Genomic DNA, 18,202 nt, shown 5'->3' with positions numbered 1-18,202 from the left:
TTGAGGCCAATCGCCTACGCTAACAAGCTTCGGCAGCGATCTCGGTCAGAAAGTGCATTTAACGCAATATCAAGCCCGCTTTAAGAGACAGTACCAGTGATAGTTCGTCAAACTAGATGAGTAAGGCAGCTGTAGAAGCAGTGAACATACGGGCATACACGCCCATGCGACTTGTATACTATACCTGCACTGAACGCACGAAAGACAAGATCAACAGGAGAAATGAGATCCATGCTTCCGCTCAGAAGACCAGATGAGCGATTCATGGCGGCTTGAATAATGGATTCGAGGACAAACTGCTTTCCGCGTTGTTTCGCAAGATTAGAAGAGAGATGGAGGCGCCTTTGGGGTACACTATAAAAAAAGGCGAGCGAGAATGGAGAAACGGAGGCCGTTTTTCCATTCTTCGGCGCAGCGACTTTCTCCCTTTCGGGCGCTTTACTTGTCTCGATTTTAGAGTTTCCTACAATACTTACTAGAGGGAACTCTGGCGCTAGTGTCTATGGGAGCTGCAACGCACGACGCTTCAGCGAGCATGGGAATGATGGGTGGTACACACATTTGTCTAATATTCGTACTTCTGGCCTGCTTTTGGCTCCGTGTGTGTTCGTGTGGCTTGAAGCTGTTTTCTTACGAAACAAGTATTAGCGAACGTTCAGTGGTTGCGCTTCACCATTTTAATTTTTAGTCTTACTTTCCTAATCAGCTCACGAAGTTCAAAAGGATTCAATCTTTCTTTCGAAACACAACCGAAACACAGCAATAAACGAAGCCGCAAGTACGATTCGCCACCCGCAAGTACAAAGACTAGGCAAATGTGTGTACTACCCATCATTCCCATGGTCGCTGAACGATCACAGCGCCAGAGTGCTCTCTAGTTAATTTTAGGAATCTCTATGGTCTCGCCCTCTCGCGGAAAGGACCAAAGGAGCAACTTTCCTCTTTCAGTGTTCAAGTTTTTCCTCAATCACGGGGGTCTTGCGCGCGCGCATGCGCACGCCGTGCCTAGCAGTTGCGAGCGATTACATTTACTTAATATTGATGCAAGCAATTCAAGAGTGATGTTTTTTGTTTTATTAATGTAGAGTAAAAGCATCTGTTTTTTATCGCCAGGCACTCGCACGATGCTCCGCACACTTCCATGTGTGTCTCGTGTGTTGTTTCATATTACCAATTTGTCACGAATACAAAGAGCTCTGCTTCCTAACCAGTCTTGCTTTATCGATTATCTTAGACTGTACACAAATGTTGGATTTTTTCGTTGCCAATATACTTAGTAAGCCCACGCATCTTTAGTTTTGCACGGGGCACCAACAGCACTCATGAATTCCAAGAGGCGCATAAAAAAGCATCACACTTCATTTTCCAAGATTCTAGGACACCTGATACAACTGTACAGTCCATGCGTGAAAGCAAGATCATATACAATTGATAGAGTTATACGTGCCGCTACCACAATATAGACGTTGTTTGCAGTTTACCCCCCCTTCAAATACGGCCGCCGTGGCCGGAAGTCGAACCTGCGTCCTCCAGCATAGTCACACGGCACTCAATAAGGCTATGCTACCACGGCAGGTTAAAGCTAAAAGGGAAACAGGGTGCGAAGTTTCACCGAGCGTTTATTCGCCAGACTGGGTTACAACCATCAGAAACGTTTTGAACATCATCATAACTACACTTTCGTGAAAAGTAAACCATTGACTTCTATCAGTTAAACCAAGTTCTCAATCGCATGCGTTTTGAATTGCCAATGCCAGCACATAGAGGTAAGACGGAATTACGCACGCGTGCAATATGCCTTTCTCGTCCATGATTCTCCTTTATCGTGAGAAACTCAATACACAATGCACTTCTAGTAACAGGTGTGCACAGTAGGTCAGTACTAACACTCACTCACCTTTGTGAAAAAAGTATTCCAAATCCAGAGTAATAGTAACTACCACAGCCACAGCGCTAACAACAAAATTGTGGCACGCACTATGACTGAAATTTGACACGCGAGGCTATTCACGAGAGGCATCTGAAGCAGAAAAGTATGTAGGCACAGCATGCTATAACCTTGTAGTAAATTTTCGCACTGCAGCGCTAGTTCCTCCACTCAAGTAATAGAGCTGTCGTGACGCCAAAAGTCACTGCCATCACTCACGAAAAATACCATCGAATGCGAGGTCATCGCCTATTTCTCTCGCAAGACCCGCGTTGTAACGTACGTATACACTGTTCGGATGGTCGTTACCGCGTCAAAACATTGTCATTGAAGGGCTAGTGGTGTACTGTATCCATGACTAATGGTCGCACTTGTGGTAAGCAAGTAAAAAGAATATAAGCAAACGATAACACGAAACAACTAAACGAGGTCGACGCGACCACAGAACACCTATCACGACGGAGACAAAGTCTGGTCTGCATGTTGCGCCCTCTCCGAGTAAGGAGTGAAAGAATAAAAAAAAAGACGTGACCTCCGAAATGGCTAGCGCGTGGCAAGCGTTTGCGTTCTCGGAAGCTTAAGAAAAAAAAAACTGTGGCCGTGGTCGAGAGACGGCGCAGCGTTCAGGATGCCATTGTCATTCTATGCATGGCTTGGGGAAATCGTTTTCGCAAAAACCTGATAAGCTCTAGTAATTATTCCGTTCATCATTGTGCAACCGTTGATAAACTTCCGTTTGTCTAAGCATCAGACACAACATATTTACGTGTGCGCATGTTGTGGTATGGCCACAAAGCGTAAAAAAAGTGTACGAAAATTCACTTGTAACCTGTGCCACTATGGTCAGTCGAAATTCATTGCTATATAAGCTTGTGCGCTTTCGTGGTACGGTTTGAGTAAATACGTCGAAGTGCAATAAAGAAAGAAAAAAAACACGTTTAAGTGTGTGTCCCTGTGGAGAATGGGTGATTGTACTCTTGTTCATTGAGTTAACGCTATATTTGTAGTATGTGTCTTTGTGTGCATGTGTAGCTGTATGCATTGCATCAGCATGTATTCGGCGTCTGGTGTCAGTGAATAATCCTGAATGGGCTGAGTCGCCAACTATCCGCAAGGGAGCCGTGATTGTGGGTATGACAACGTACGTTGCCGCAGGAACCTCTTTTAAATATTGTTCAGTCGGTCTAGATGTCGCCAGCTACCACCTACTTCACTGCTGTGAAGCTCTCACACCTCCAGCTACTCATATAACGTTGAACATCTATGTATCGAAACTGCACTAGTGAGTCGGAATGGTTTCGCTGTGATCTAGTCTACAGTTTGGAGGCACATCTCGTGACCTGCGGACCCGTAAACGCGTGGCCTTGCATGCACTCTTCGGGTGTGAACTCTGCTGCAATATCCGTGTCTTTCAAAGTGAACGTCGCCTCGCTGGCCTAACAAAACCTACTTCTCCGTCGTTCTCTTTCGCGGTGTTTTCATCATCACAGGTTCGTCTGCTTGTTTTTATCACCATTTCGTTCGATATCAAGCTCGGCTAGACCTTTTTTTTGTAACTGTCAGTGCTGTGTACTCCTTATCAGCCGGGAATCGATACATTTCCTAAGCCTACTCGCTTCGCTAACCTGATATCAGCCACCTCGAGTTTCATAGGGAGGAACTTGTTTCTCTGTGGCAAACGGAGCAACGTTTTTCTATTTGAAGACGAACATTGGGAACATAACTGTTCCTCCCTAAATGAAGAGAAAGTCCATCCGTTTTCTAAGAGTGTAGTCGCGTTTCGTATACTGAAACAGCTCCAAGAGAGTGCTGGTAACTGTCTTTGCGGGAGGAGAGGCTTGTCTTATAATTAACTCCCTTTTCAGGAGTGATGGGACCTCTCCTCTCCACGGAGTAAGCACACTCTCTCGACAGAGTGCTGGTACTCCGGCTGAACAAGAGTGGACAGGCTCCCTCGCCAGAGTACAGTGACGCTTCTGAAATACAGTTCATACACCCTCTGCGGGAGTTGCGCTGTTCTCTTACGGAGTTTTACTGTGTGGTGGGGCTAAAGTGCATCAACTTCCTCCAAGAGTAGAATCACTGCTGCTGCGCTAAAACTAATGTTTAAAAATTATGTCGAGCATTTCGCAAAAGCAGTGAACTGCATAGATTGCTTGAAGCTTACGTGACATATGCAAGACGGGCATTGGCCCGCACATTACAATAGTACGCAACAGAGCCAACAACACTGAACATAGACCTCTCGCGCTGCGGAGAACCGTTCACACAGCAATCTGTATTTATACTCATGATGTCTAGATTTTTCTGGTGAGGTTGGCGCTACATTTCTGCTACGCGTTTTGAAGAGCAAATATACATCTAGCATGTGCAACTATCTGGTGATCTTTATGCACCCTGTAGGCAGGTCGACCTTTTATTGTAAAACTACATGACATACAACGCCGTTTCCAATACTAATTTTCAATTATCAGCTGATAATCTGTCATATCGGCTGAGGGCGGAGAAGCCATTTTTGCTCAAGCTTCAGAGAGGTACTTAGGCGCTTACAAACTCAGTTGGCAAGATCTGTCAGCAGGTCTGGACGAAAAGTAACCTACGAACGCTACAATCTGGCGTCCGATCCGACTTGCGATGCAGCGGTGTGTACTTGTACGCCAAAAAAAAAAAAAAAACGCTTGTCGCCAAAACCACAACTCAAACACATCTCTGGCGATGCTTATAATTTTACTTACCTCGTCTACACTTAATTACAACAATGAGGGGCGTGTGTATTGCTCAAACGTCAACCTTCTCGAGCCACCTGCGTCGAGATCGGTCCAAATAAATATGACCCGTACGAGTACAACTTCTAGCGAATGTAAGCCTAGCTTACCGGCTGAGTCCATCATACATGCCATCGGCAATTCTGGGTTTAATAGGGTGCTATGCCAAGGAGTAAAAATGACTGTACAGAAGACCCTTGCCATCGGTTAACTTTAATTGTTTCTTGCGTAAGGAGTGCGCTGAAAAAGCGCGTCGTATCGATGCTCATCGCATCGATGATCATCACACGGGTCACAGCCGACAGCAGCCGGGTGCACTCATCAGCACTTCGCAAACTCATACGTGGAAACACAGGCTTGTCGTTTGCTGTGTGTTCATAAAGTAACACGTTGAAACACTTTCGTGCACATGCAATTTAGTGTTCAGCTATCGGCTATGTAGTTCATGAAGTTAACTGGCGGAACATGGGAGAGGCCTTTATCCTGCAGTGGACGTAGTCAGGCTGATGTTGATGTAGTTCCCGTTATCAGTTTACAGATGCAAATCACTATAGCATATGATCGCTAGCACACGAAAATACTCCTAATTCAATCAAACACGCGCGTAGTTATTGATCATTACAGTCGATATAAAACTTCGGCGCCCGTCAACCTGCAGAAAAAGCGAGTAACGGCTACTGCACTCGACCGTAAATCATGTGCCCCATGTTCTCGGTAATTTTTGCATATTTTCTTTTCCATGTTGTGAATTTTGAAAAAAAAAACACTTGGCGTCTTAGTATTAGTGGCATGTAATGTGTGAACGCCAGTAGTTTCCATATTATGAAAACACAAGGTTTAGTTAGAAACGAAAATCGCGTAACCCGTGAAGTGGAACGGCGCGTTTTCTTTCAACCTGTTTTTTTACACAGCAGTGAGCATGGCACAACGTGGCGTAGTGGTGGAGTACCCGCCTAATTATACGTAGGTGGCGAGATCTAATCCCACTGTAGAAAGTTTTTTTTTACTTTTTTTAATATGTACAGACTCTTTTGCCTTGCTCTAGTAAAAATTTGTGCGGTAAACTAATTTTTGGCGACGCTTTAGATGTTGCCGCTGTTCTTTGCTTCGAAGGTGTTCGTTTGGCGCTTCATGAACTAAACGTTAATGATCACACAAGCATGATTTTGTTTTCAATGAAAGTCATTCTATTACTTGACCCACTACACTTACATCTGGGCCATCTACGCTTAGAGGCGTATGGTTACGAGAGTTACATTGACTTGAGGCGTCGGTGATAACATACAGGCGCTCGATTGTATGCCGTCAGCAAGGACGGAGTGCCATATCCCATTCACGCCTCATTGGAACGAGAGTTGCATAGATTGGGAACTCCACTTGGGTTGCAGAGTTCGCAATCTCTTTTACTCTGCATTCAACGAAAGAGTACGTTCCGCGGCGAACTCTGCTCCACTACCCCAAAGAGTTAAAGAACTTTGGGGAGAGTAATACAGTCCCTCTGCTCTTGCAGTACCCCCTTCAAATTCTGTGAGTGTACCAGAACAGCGCGTATAATAGCGACATAACCCTCGCTCTCGTCGGGCCATGGAACGTATACGGGCTGCATGCTTTTCGCGAAACGCAATCAGCTCGCGCTGGTATTCGCTGTAACAGCCTTCTCTAGATATAGGCTGTCGCAGTCAGCGACGCGAGCTTCTCCGCATCCAAGATGGCCTTTACCATAGGCCTTCCTCCTCACTTGACCCCTGTAAGAATGTGCAATTCGGTTTTGTATCTCTTCTCCTTTTCCTACTTCACCTTACCTATTTTTTTTTCTTTTTTAATCGTGAGGGTCATTTTAGCAATTGATAAAATCGGTGCAATGCTGAACTATGCCAAAAATGGTATAGAGGCTACGGGCGTGCCACACGTGGACGACAAGCTAGGAAGCGGAGGTGGCGGGAGTGACATACACACGCGACCAGGCAGGGAAGGAGAATGTCCCTTTCTCACCTCTTCTCTGCCCTGAAAGGATACTGCAACTTCGGCGGCGCCCGCTGCTGCCGTCCCGCCGGCCTATTCACCGTTCGAGCTTCTAAATGACGTGCGTGGGTCCGCACGGGTATACCATTATCATAATAAATCCAGCGTCTCGCTGACTAGGGTTACGGCACTGGTGCTCAAAGTAATGAGAGGCGGCACTTGACGACACGATGAAGGGGATGTACGGCATCGTAGAGAGGAGACAGAGGAGTTCGGCGCTTTTATTTTGATTTCGGCACTCAGTGCCCCATGCTGAACTGAGCACCAGAGGGGATTGGAGGGGCTGCCCGTGGGGCTCGAAACCGCTGCGACAGTACGGGTGCGCACCCTGCGTGCAATGCTGTTTCAAGTGGCCTGAAAGAAAAGTCGGAGCTTCATTTGGGAGTCGCTTTCCTTGCGTGTACTTGCAAATTTAACGGTTGTGCGTGTGTGTCTCTGTGTGTGTAGAGCAGATAGGTGAAAATGCATGATATACATTTTACGCGCTTATCCGAACTTCCATTAATTTCGTCGTAGGGTGGACGAAGCGATTCTAATTCATAACACAATAACTACAAGTTCGAAGTTAAGGAGTGAGTAAATGTCATGGTCAAATGAGGGGAAAAAACATGGTCCTAAATTCTGCGATCCTTGAGCCTTGGCTTAGCGAAGCGGTGAGAGTTGACGCTGCATTAGCGTTAATACTTTAGATGAATGTGAAAACGTGTAGACATACGCTTTGAGGCAGGACACATTAAAAGAGCGGCAATATCAAGTCAGGCCTTGTTTGGAAACATGGCGGTAGCATTGATAAGGCAATTGAAGCGGTGTGCTCCAGCAGCAAATATCACTATGTCTCGTTATGAACACACATAACTAGCCATTCGCGCAAACACAACAGAGCCTGGAATAGCAGCTTTTGTTTTATACAGCACGTGTAGGAGGAATCTGCCACCTTTTAATTTATCGAAAAGCAGCTACATTATTTTTAGACCGATTAATACTGCAGATTTCTTTATAGTCGACATCCAGTTTGGACACGTAAAAATACATGAGGTTGATTCTATAAAATTTTTCGGTGTCTGGTTCCATCAAAATCTTTTCTGGAACCTGCATGTCTCAAAATTAGCGTGTGAAATAACCAAAAGTGTTCGCTGTCTCTACAAGGTGACTACTAGTATTGTACCCATATGGTTGAGACTACAGATTTAGTATGCGTCTATATATTCTAAGCTAACGTATTGTATTATAGTCTGGGGAACTATTACGACTACTAACTATCAGGAACTACAAGTACTTCAAAACTTCAAAAGAGAGCTTTGCAATGCATCATGGTTATTGTGACAGTCCCCAGGATCTTCCCACTTCGCCATTGTTTCGTCACTACGCTTTGACTAAAGTGAATCAAGTCTGTTTTTTACGTCTGTTGTAGCATGTTAAAGTCAATCATTTAGATACATAAAGCAATACTTTGACTAATGATACTTACCATTTTCGAAAACAAAGCCCTAAGACGCGTACTAACTATGGCAAACAAAAATTAACTTATCACGTGACTGTGGCTATGAATAAAATGTCTACAAATGTTAATTTTGATGTTCTACTGAAAATATTTAACAAGGAAACAAGGAAGTATTTACTCCACTGTGGTCTCTGTTAGGTATAACATTTACACTGCTGTATGCCTAAGAACAGTTTATTTTGTTGTACTTGCAAGTGTAGCGTATTTATCTATTTATTAGGTCAAGTATGTAGTCATATTGTTTTGTTAACTGTCACCAGACTGTACAATGGAGCCGAGGCCTTTGTCCGGCACCCCATCCTTTAGCCCTGGATTCCTGCTTTCTATGAAAGGAAATAAACTTCACTTCACTTCACTTCTTCCCGCATGCAATCACATGTCGACCAACTCCCTGATTAAACATATGTTAAAAAATTCGCTCTATACAGGTTCCCACCTGAAATGGGTACATGAGCGCTATCACACAGAGATTTCCAAAGCTATGCAAAGGTATACTTGCAAAGACGTGCATCTTTCGTGCCAGGCAGTTTGTCTAACTAATTGCGGTATAATAACTTAAAAACTGGGTGCCAGTGAAAACTTTGAAACAAGTACACAAGAAGAATGCTGAAAACACGGAGCAACGCTGGACTTTCAACTGTGCTTTATTTTCAAATTATACACAGTTTAAATTCAAGAGTACCCCCGGGTGTAGCGGCTTCTTCTTTGGTACGTATTCATGAGTATTCGTTGGTACCCCATCTTTGAAGTTCGTGATGCTTTAACTGGCCGAACAGTTAGCTCCTATGCCCTGTATATTAAACTTTGTTTTATGCTTCTTTTAAAGCAAAGCAGGACACTTTGCTTGTATTTGGAGCTGGTTTCCATCAAATAAACGGTGAAAGTTCGCCGTTGTTCCATATAGGTTTCTTTTATTTCGTCAAGGTGGATATGGCCTGAGTTCAATATATCTTTCCTGTGCGTCCACGAAAACATATATGCTCCACAAATCTGGCAAACCCTGCCACTGACAAATAAAGAGAACGGAACACACGGACGGCAAACACCAATGAAGGTCGTGCATTAAACGCCAAACGCCTCAGCCAAGCCAGATAAGATTACTAATGTTCTGGCCAAACAAAGAATGCAACAAAAGTACCCAAGCGCTGAGCTCCTCGAATAAAAAAAAAAAGAAAAACCAACACGTATGGCAGCTCTTCTAGTGAAACCTGTGGAAGGGCGTCACACGGGCACCCAGCGATTCCCGTACGAAGAGTTCCTCCTGCTCCCTTTGACAAAGTGTCGAAGACATCCACGTTTGAGTTAAGCGTGAGGGTTTTTTCCGGCACGACTAGAACCCTTCTATGGGGATTCGCATACTGTGCACTGCCTTTTGCACTACCTGTGCACTACCTGTTTTACAGAAGAGTTCAACGACATCATTTGTTATACCAATAAAAAACACAACAAGAAAATTCAAGACCTCCCATCTTACGACATCAACGGGAGCAGAGCTCACCCCTCTTTGTGCCGCGTGGCGATTCATCAGCGATCAACACCCACAAAATTGGAAAATTTTCAGTGACTCAAACGAGGCACTGCAATCTGTTCTATCACCTTAACGCCACGGCCCATACGAATGGCTAGTATTCGAGATTGCAAAAGAGACTCACCATTTCATTGAAAAAGGACATGAAATAGCCTCTCAATGGCTTCCAAGTCATTCTAAAATAATCGGCAATAAACGGGCCGATCGAGCTGCCCGTTCTGCCCATACTGAAAGCGATCAAATATCGATTGCGCTCCCCAGAACTGACGCCGCACGGAAACGCCGCACGGAAACTCCGCATGCTTGCTTGCAAGCGCACCACGTCACAATAGAACGAGTCACATTCCACACATGCACGAGTATGTACCTTCGACCCAACTCTCAGTTTTCGAATTCCTCCGGAATTACGACGACAAGACGCTACTATGCTGTGCAGATTATGGTTGGGCGTTGCATTTACCCATGCGTACGCGTTCTGGATAGGAATGGCTCACACTGCTGCATGCGACCATTGCGACAGTGACGAAACAACTAGGCAAATTTTTTGTGAATGCCCACAATACTTTTCGCAGAGACTGTCACTCTGCAAGACGAACTGGACAACCAGACTCTTTCTGAAAAAAGAATCCTGCGCCACCGACAGCACTTTATGTCACAGAAGAAGCATTTGAAGACGCTCCTGCACTTCTTGCGTTCAACCAGCCTGTCCAAACGACTGTGATCGGAACTCTCTAAATGTGGGCGCAAGTGATGTTTTTTTCTCATTTATTTTATATCTCTCTTTCCTCTTTCTGACCCTTTTTCGCAACCCCGGTGCAAAGTAGCATACCAGTTTTTCTAGGTTAACCTCCCTGTCTCTTTCTTTTATTTATTCCACTATTTTGTTCTTGATAATATACATCTACAAACAAGTATATTAAAGTGATAATAACCACAATGTTAAAGTTTAACGTCTGAAAACCACGACATTATTATGAGAGACGCCGTAGCACTTGGAGAGTTTCCGAGATTCCTACGAACTGGCGTTGTTTAACGTGCTTTAAATAATTGATTTGGGTACACACACACACATAAAAAACACGGCGACTAGAAGAAAATAGCGAGGGAAGAGGCTCACAACTGCCACATAAAGTACACAACGCCTGCTTACTATTTGGGGAAGTGGATAATGGAGGAAAGGAAGATAAGAGGAAAGAAAAGGTGCCCTATGGATTCAACCAATGTGGATATAGTTTACGGACACAACGGCTTCATTTTCTAGCTGCGTACTACGACTTCTCAAATTTTAAACAAGGTTGTGTGACAAGTTGTGCAATTCAATGGTGAATCTGTGCCATCACCTAATCAGTTAAAAGTGAACATCCTCTGAATTTTTAGTAATTAAGGAGGAAGCCAGCAGCTTTAAGTTATTATGGACGTCCACCATACATAAGAGGTAACCTGTGAATGAGTTAGTTCGAGTGAGCTGCGCGATTTGACTTCTTTTAACCAGTGTATGTTCACAAGCTTCTCCCGCCTAATCAAGGTTAATTATTAACTATTTTTGTGCAATCCGTTCACCTTTGAATTTATTATATATAATGACAATAGTAAGATATCTACTCTTGAGGTAGTCGTTATGTCAGTACATTGTCAAGAAAATAATACATACACAGTGTGCCGAATAGAAATAGGACAGCGGGTACGGTGACAAAAAAAAGGAAGGCCGGAAACAAATAGTGAAAAAATAATGACCAAAATAGAAGAACAATGTTGTATCATCCCGGAGTCCAGTATGGGGCTATGTGCGCTGTCTGAACGTAAAATGATCGGCGTTTTTTTTTCGTATTTATACAGCGTCAAATAAAAAAATAAAGCTGCCCAAAAGAATTACAATGGCTGACAGGGAATCTGAGTCATTAAACACTTTGTCTCTTATCTTTGAGAGTTTTAAAAACATCACTTGTACGGCAAACAACAAAGGTTCCAATGTTTTTTCGCTCACTTAAATTGCCTCAAAATTTCATCCGTGTAGAAATTGCGAACCTCTACCCTTGAACTTTATGCCCCTTCTTCGCGTTTCATTTTGCTCTATTTCCCAGCACCCCCCCCCCCCCTCTTTTGAAAACCTTATTTCAGAACTAGCCAAGTTGCTATGCCGCACATAGATGGATAGCGCATATACCTGCGTTGTAAGCAGAGTGTTTCTGCTTTTTTTTGCTCAATTTAATTTAGTTGGTTGACGCACTGGCGGAGAACGCGTCGCTTGCATATTTAGCAGGCAGGGACATAATGAGGTAATTTAAAGACAACTTCGTTGCCCATAACACGAAAGTAACGTGAAATGCACCAATGGAATTAGAAAAAGAAAAAAAAAGCTTCGGCGAACGAGTTATGACTACCAAGACTGCCACGAGAATTGCAGGAAAGGAAAAAAATGGACTTCACCATTTGATGACCGGAGCAAGTTCACTTAAAAGTTGTGTGCGCTGATTTTACGACGAAGTAGGGCAAGAGGAACGGGCAAATTGTTAACAAAGTCAGCGACAAACAAGAAACACGGACAATATATCAAGCCGCCGCTTTTACACGGACGCTGTCGAGCGATGCGTATAATATAGTTTTTGATTGGTTTGATACTAACGACGCAGTAGACTATGCGCACAGAAGAAAAAATGTCTGAAAACAAATTTTCGACAGACGACGCAAAACACTGTCGTATTAAAATATTTAGTAACGACTGTTACCTTACTACGTTCGCAAAGTGTTGCGCCTTGTTGTTGTTGTTTTTTACTTTGACTATTTTTGCTTACAAACTTACACTTCGGTTAAAAAGGCTCGTTACGCCGGCCATGATAGTGGAGGTTGTAAAATTGTCTAACTACAAAGCCATCCTCTGTCAGGTAAAAAAAATGAGAAGAAAGAAAAATCCCGAATTTCATTTCTTGTCTATATTCTAAACTCCAAAGTTTTTGAGATTGGAGCGTTGCAAACCTTAGCTATACAGCACTTTATTGCGCCAATACACACATCCTTCGCTTCGGCAATCTCGCCATGACTGGCTGTTAGTCTTGGCCAGTTTATTCGACTTCGCGGCCTGATTCCTCTGAAGTATACGGAATACAAGCAGAGCTGAGCTCGGTGGTGTTGGCACTACTCGAAGGCGATGAATTTTGGTTTCTCGAACTGACTCTTTGAATACCTCGGTGAGGCAAAGTAAAGGCGCCAGATATACCATGAAGTGTTCACGACTAAAGATCGCCTGGTTCTAACCAGCAGCATTGTAAACACGAAAAAAAGTTTCAGTATTTCGGCACGCAGTATATGATATGCAAGCGGGTGACTGCGTAAGTGTAGTCGAAGAAATACTCGTATTTATGCTGATATAAGTGGAAATGAGATAAAATATGATGGAGGAACGTTGCTGTTCACTTATGGTCACTTTTAAACATGCTTTCCGTTACTATGCGCAAGACTAATGCGCAAGCACACACACTAGAGCTTCTACAGTTCATGCGCGAGTGTGACATGGTTTCCAAGCTGCGATAAACAAAAAGACTTACCCTGACAAGCCAGGTGGAGGGGAAACGATAAAGGCGAGGGACTTGACCGAGTGCGCTTTATTTCTAAAACCAAGCTGATTCTTATCTCTCGTTTTTCCTACTCGTTTTTTTTCCTTAACATGCTTCACGAACAGACAAGACGCATGTCAAATAACAAACCTAAGTGTTATATATTTTGCAAAGCTTGCCGTTTTTACAGCAAGTATTATAGCACACATTTTACTGATTTTTGGGGTTTAACGTCTCAAAACCACGCTATGAATATTAGAGACGCCGTAGTGGATGACTCAGGAAATTTCGACCACCTGGTCTTCTTTAATATTAATAGCACAGATATTGCTCTTGTGTCTCTGTTTTTTTCTGCGAAAGAGTTTTTTTTTACAGATAAAAATCATCATGTCCTAATTGGGTCCACTAATCACACTGCAAGATATTTTCGCCTGAAAAAATTGGAGTGAATAGATCATGATTTCTCAGCGTTGAGTGATCTGGCAAATTAAAACAGCTCACATTCTTTGCGCAAGTTCTGTATAGACCATATCGACTACGGTCATTTTGGGCGAAATTAATAACATAGTGTACACAGAAAAAGTGTGCACGGAGGCGCACAAACGATGTCATCGCTAAAAGTACTTGCTCCTTCCCCTTTCTTTCTCTTTTTTGTTCTATTACAGTTACGCAGGTAGCCTAAACCATGGTTTGCTTATGTTACACGGTACGCCAAACGCGGTCGTAGGAAACTGAGCTTGGCAACCTCGGTTTAGTGGTTAATCGAGAAAATGGCTGCGTTTATGAAGCATTGGTTGGCCGCTTTAAAGGAGGTCGCTTTTGCGCAGTGTAACATTAGCAAACCATGGTTGGCGCTAACTGCGGTTGGCCGAAGCTGCGGTCAACTTGCCTGTGTAACGTAGGTATGAGTGACCATATTTTGTATGGTGTGTATTGGAGTATATACTTGCAACGCCACCACGTTACCTTCTTTGCAGTCGTGCTCGTTGGGGTGCAGCACGAAGCCATTCTGGCAGGCGCACATGTAGCTGCCCACAGTGTTCTTGCAGATGTGCTGGCAACCACCGTTGTTGTGAGCGCACTCGTCCTTGTCTGCGTTGACAGAGGAAAACGACAGGGTAGTCGGTTACTATACACCGTTTACACACGAAAGGAATAGGCTTTCAAAGCTAAAGCGCCAGTTGGAGCAACTTTCAACAAAAACTAGGCCTATACCTTATACGCTTGCTATATTAATTTCTACAGAACACGAGTGCTTTTAAATGTGCTGGCAAGGATGCTGTTAGGGTGCATATGCATCGGAATTTGTCCCTGGGGATTTCGCCGAAGAGTTTGCGAGTTTCGTACAGAGTAACGCTTCAATAAACTTTCGCATGGATTTTCAAGAATGCTCATCAGTCGCTTATCACGATGTTGTTTTGTCTGTATTTTCTTTTGTTTGAATTTTTATTTATGTGCATATTTTGACCTTGCAACGCGCAGATATGTTCACGGGGTAATGAACAGTAAAATATTTTCACTGTGTATGCATTTATTCGGCCGAACTGATCATGGCTTCCTCGATGCTGGCCTTAACACATATATCTTATCTACACTGCTTGGTGGTTACGAAAATACTTTCACAGATATGAGTCACCCGTTTGCCATCGTGTTCGTGTATTTTCACGTGTTGAGTAAATATTTTTAGCGGCAATCATCTCTTAAAACGCGATAGCTGGTTTCAGCATCGGCTGCAGTGGTCACGTTTCGGGAACTACAAGACACGAAAAATAATAAATAAAATTATTGTCTTGAGGAGCATGTTCAAGACGAGCGCGTGGTGGGCCAAAAGGAAACAGTGTTTGTGTGTATCTCATGTCTCTCGTTGAATGTCTTGGGGCTTCCTACAATGTTTACTAGCAGCAGCTGTAAAGCTACAATTCCTGCGATGATCCTCCCTTCCTCCTCACCGTCTGTCCCGCTAGAAAAACAACAACAACAACAACATTATTATTATTATTATTATTATTATTATTAACATTATTATTATTATTATTATTATTATTATTATTATTATTATTATTATTATTATTATTATTATTATTACTTTAAACAATCAGTTAACATGGCTTAACCAGTCAAAGGCGAATGGTGACTGAAGTGGCAGAGCCTGGCAGGCAGAAAGCATAACCAAACGCGTTACATGAATTGTAGTTGAGTGTACAATAGATATTATAGGCCATAACGACTTAACAACGCGGGACTAGCCCGCTGCCTGCAATCTATGCTGAAGCTACGCGGAGTGTTTGTTCTTGCGTGGACTTCAGAAAAACAGTAATTCTAATAAGAATATCAGAGGTTCTACCTCCCAAAACCCCGATATGATTATGACAGACGCGGTAATGAAGGGTTCCAGAAATTTGGACCATGTGATGTTCTCTCAGCGTGCACTGACAACGGACAGTACACGGGCCTCTACCATTTCACGTCAATCAAAATGCGACCCCTATAGGCAAACAACAGAAGTCCTCAACAAAATGAACCTCGGCTGTTCATCTTCAATGACATTTCACCATCTAAAGCTGGACTTACTATGCAAACTTTGCCAATCAAATTCGGCCTGCGGCTTCAAGAAGCAACTGCCGCAACGTTTAATGTTCCTACTGACTTGCTTCAAAGTTGCTCTGTATCTGATAGGACCTCTCTAATTCACCAAAAATTATATGCAGGAGCACTGCATTTAGGATTATTTATTTTCTTGTAACCTGCTTTTGGCTTGAAGGCCAAGCAAAAGGAAAGCAAACTGTTCTCTCAAGGAGATTATTTATTTTGTATTCATCAATTACCCTCAGCGCCAAAGGCCTTTGAGAAAATGGTTAAAACGTATAATAAAATGTATTTTTGTTCAGACCGCACTTTCTTGTAAGGGAGCCTGGTCCACCATGACAAAAATCAAGGTGGCATGCTTGTTAATTTTTTCAGAGTGCTCCAGGGTTTTGCAGTCATAAACAATACCTTCTGAGATTTTTTTAGGAGAGTTTCCTTGAGGATTCAGATTTGTTATAAAAATTTTATTCTCAGTCTATAACGACGAGTAGAAAGGAATGCCTGTCCTTGCTCAGCCATCATTGCAGTGTGGCTCTTCTTCCTTCCGTACCACCCAAGGACGGCATAGGCATGCTACAAAATTAGGAAAGTAGAGTTAACATATGCCGTTAGATTTAGGTTCATATTTGAACAATTCAGATTTCTTTGAATGGCCTTGCAAATTCGAAATGTTCTTATTAATTGGTCAATCTAGTAACTCCATGAATAATACATCTTCTTCTCTGTTTGCTTATGAATAAGTCTATGAAACGGAGTTGCATGGTTGCTTATACCTTGAACTCTGCCTTCTTTTCAAATCCACTGAACGGCAATTGTACCACCGAAGCTGGGAATGAAAATCAAGTCCTCAATCTGGCGGTGTAACACAGTAGTTACCTGCCATGGCAGGTGTGACACACGACAGAATTATAGAAAGACGTGGGCAGCGTTGGTGAGCACAGCTAGATCTTTTTGTTTTGTGACTCATAAGTGTGTGTGTGTGTGTGTGCGTGTGTGTGTGTGTGTGTGTGTGTGTCTGTGTGTGTGTCTGTGTGTGTGTGTATGTGTGTGTGTGTCTAGTAAAAAACAATGATCTCTATACATGTCCTATGAGAACGGAAGGCTGTCCAACTCACCCGTGAGAAAAACGGCCGCGAAGCCACTCTTCTGGACCGAGTTGTCTGAGCTGAACTCGATACGCAGGCTGTTGCCCTCGGACGTGATGATGGGTGGCAGGTAGGAGCCGCAGAAGAGCCCGTGCTTCCGGATCGTGTTGTTGTCCATTTTGCTGAGAATGTCCACCTTGTCATACTCACAGTCTTGCTGCCGGCGAAAACAAAACATCGTCAAAATACCATACGTAAGGACCACAGTTTATAGAGCTGCCCAAATAAAACGCTCGATTAAGATTAGATTATTGCGAGGGGAAAAACAATCTGGTGCAAGAAGGTTTGTCAGGAAAACATGCAAAACGAAGGAGAGAAGAAAAAGAGGATCTGCTGGGCCTCCAAGCATTTTTAGTAACGCTTCAGCAAAGGTTGCATCAGAGACACACAAACACGTGGCGTTGTGCTCATGGAATGTAAAAAGTCGCACACACTACACAGTGACTCGCATAGCGCCATCAGCTCCGCATACGTGTCTCGCTTTATACAAAGCGTTCCTCTACCACCAAGCATGCTTTTACTCTTAATGATTAGCATCGGCGCGGGTAGCCCTTCCTTCCGCTAAGCATAACGCCACTTTACTTCCGGGGAATCGGGGGCGTTGAATGCACGCTCCAAGAAACGTTGGGAATTCATGAAAGTAACTGCAAAAAAACAAGGCTTCGTATACAGTGACCACACAAAAGTTTGTGGCTTCTCTTGCGTTGTTACTTTCCCCCAATTATTTCATTTATCTTTTTTCTCTTCTTCTTTTTAGTATACGAAAAAACGGCAGCATAGCCACAGCAAACTATACGCAATGTTTTCAGAATACCGAAAGAGGGAGAAAGAGATAAGCTTTCTCTTACGGGCGGATCAGATAGATAGGTGTGGGGGTTTAACGTCCCAAAACCATCATATGATTATGAGGGACGCCGTAGTGGAAGGCTCCGGAAATTTTGACCACCTGCGGTTCTTTAACGTGCACACAATTCCGAGCACACGGGCCTACGGCATTTCCGCCTCCATCGGAAATGCAGCCGCCACAGCCGGGATTCGATTTCGTGACCAGCGGGTCAGCAGCCGAGTACCTTAGCCACTAGACCACCGCGGTGGGGCATACGGTTGGATCATGCAGCATTCAGAACAGAAAGGTGCACTGGGTGCATATAAGCCCAAATAGAAAAGAAAGTGCAAA

General features: G+C 43.5%; 1 protein-coding gene across 1 annotated transcript in view; it reads right to left on the bottom strand.

Annotated features, from left to right (window-relative positions):
- The window catches only part of tok (tolloid-like protein 1 tolkin), a 746,482-nt gene that overhangs the window by 8,194 nt on the left and 720,086 nt on the right, over positions 1 to 18,202 (bottom strand). Inside the window, exons 13-14 of the mRNA XM_075880185.1 lie at positions 16,996 to 17,182; positions 14,261 to 14,386 (exon numbers count right to left, since the gene is read on the bottom strand). Of these exons, the coding sequence (XP_075736300.1) occupies positions 14,261 to 14,386; positions 16,996 to 17,182 (313 nt within the window). The remainder of the gene's footprint in view (positions 1 to 14,260; positions 14,387 to 16,995; positions 17,183 to 18,202) is intronic.

The sequence above is a fragment of the Rhipicephalus microplus genome, chromosome X, assembly GCF_043290135.1.
Source record: "Rhipicephalus microplus isolate Deutch F79 chromosome X, USDA_Rmic, whole genome shotgun sequence".
NCBI lineage: Eukaryota > Metazoa > Arthropoda > Arachnida > Ixodida > Ixodidae > Rhipicephalus > Rhipicephalus microplus.
The sequence above is the reverse complement of the archived record's forward strand: the minus strand, read 5'-3'. Positions and strand labels throughout refer to the sequence as shown.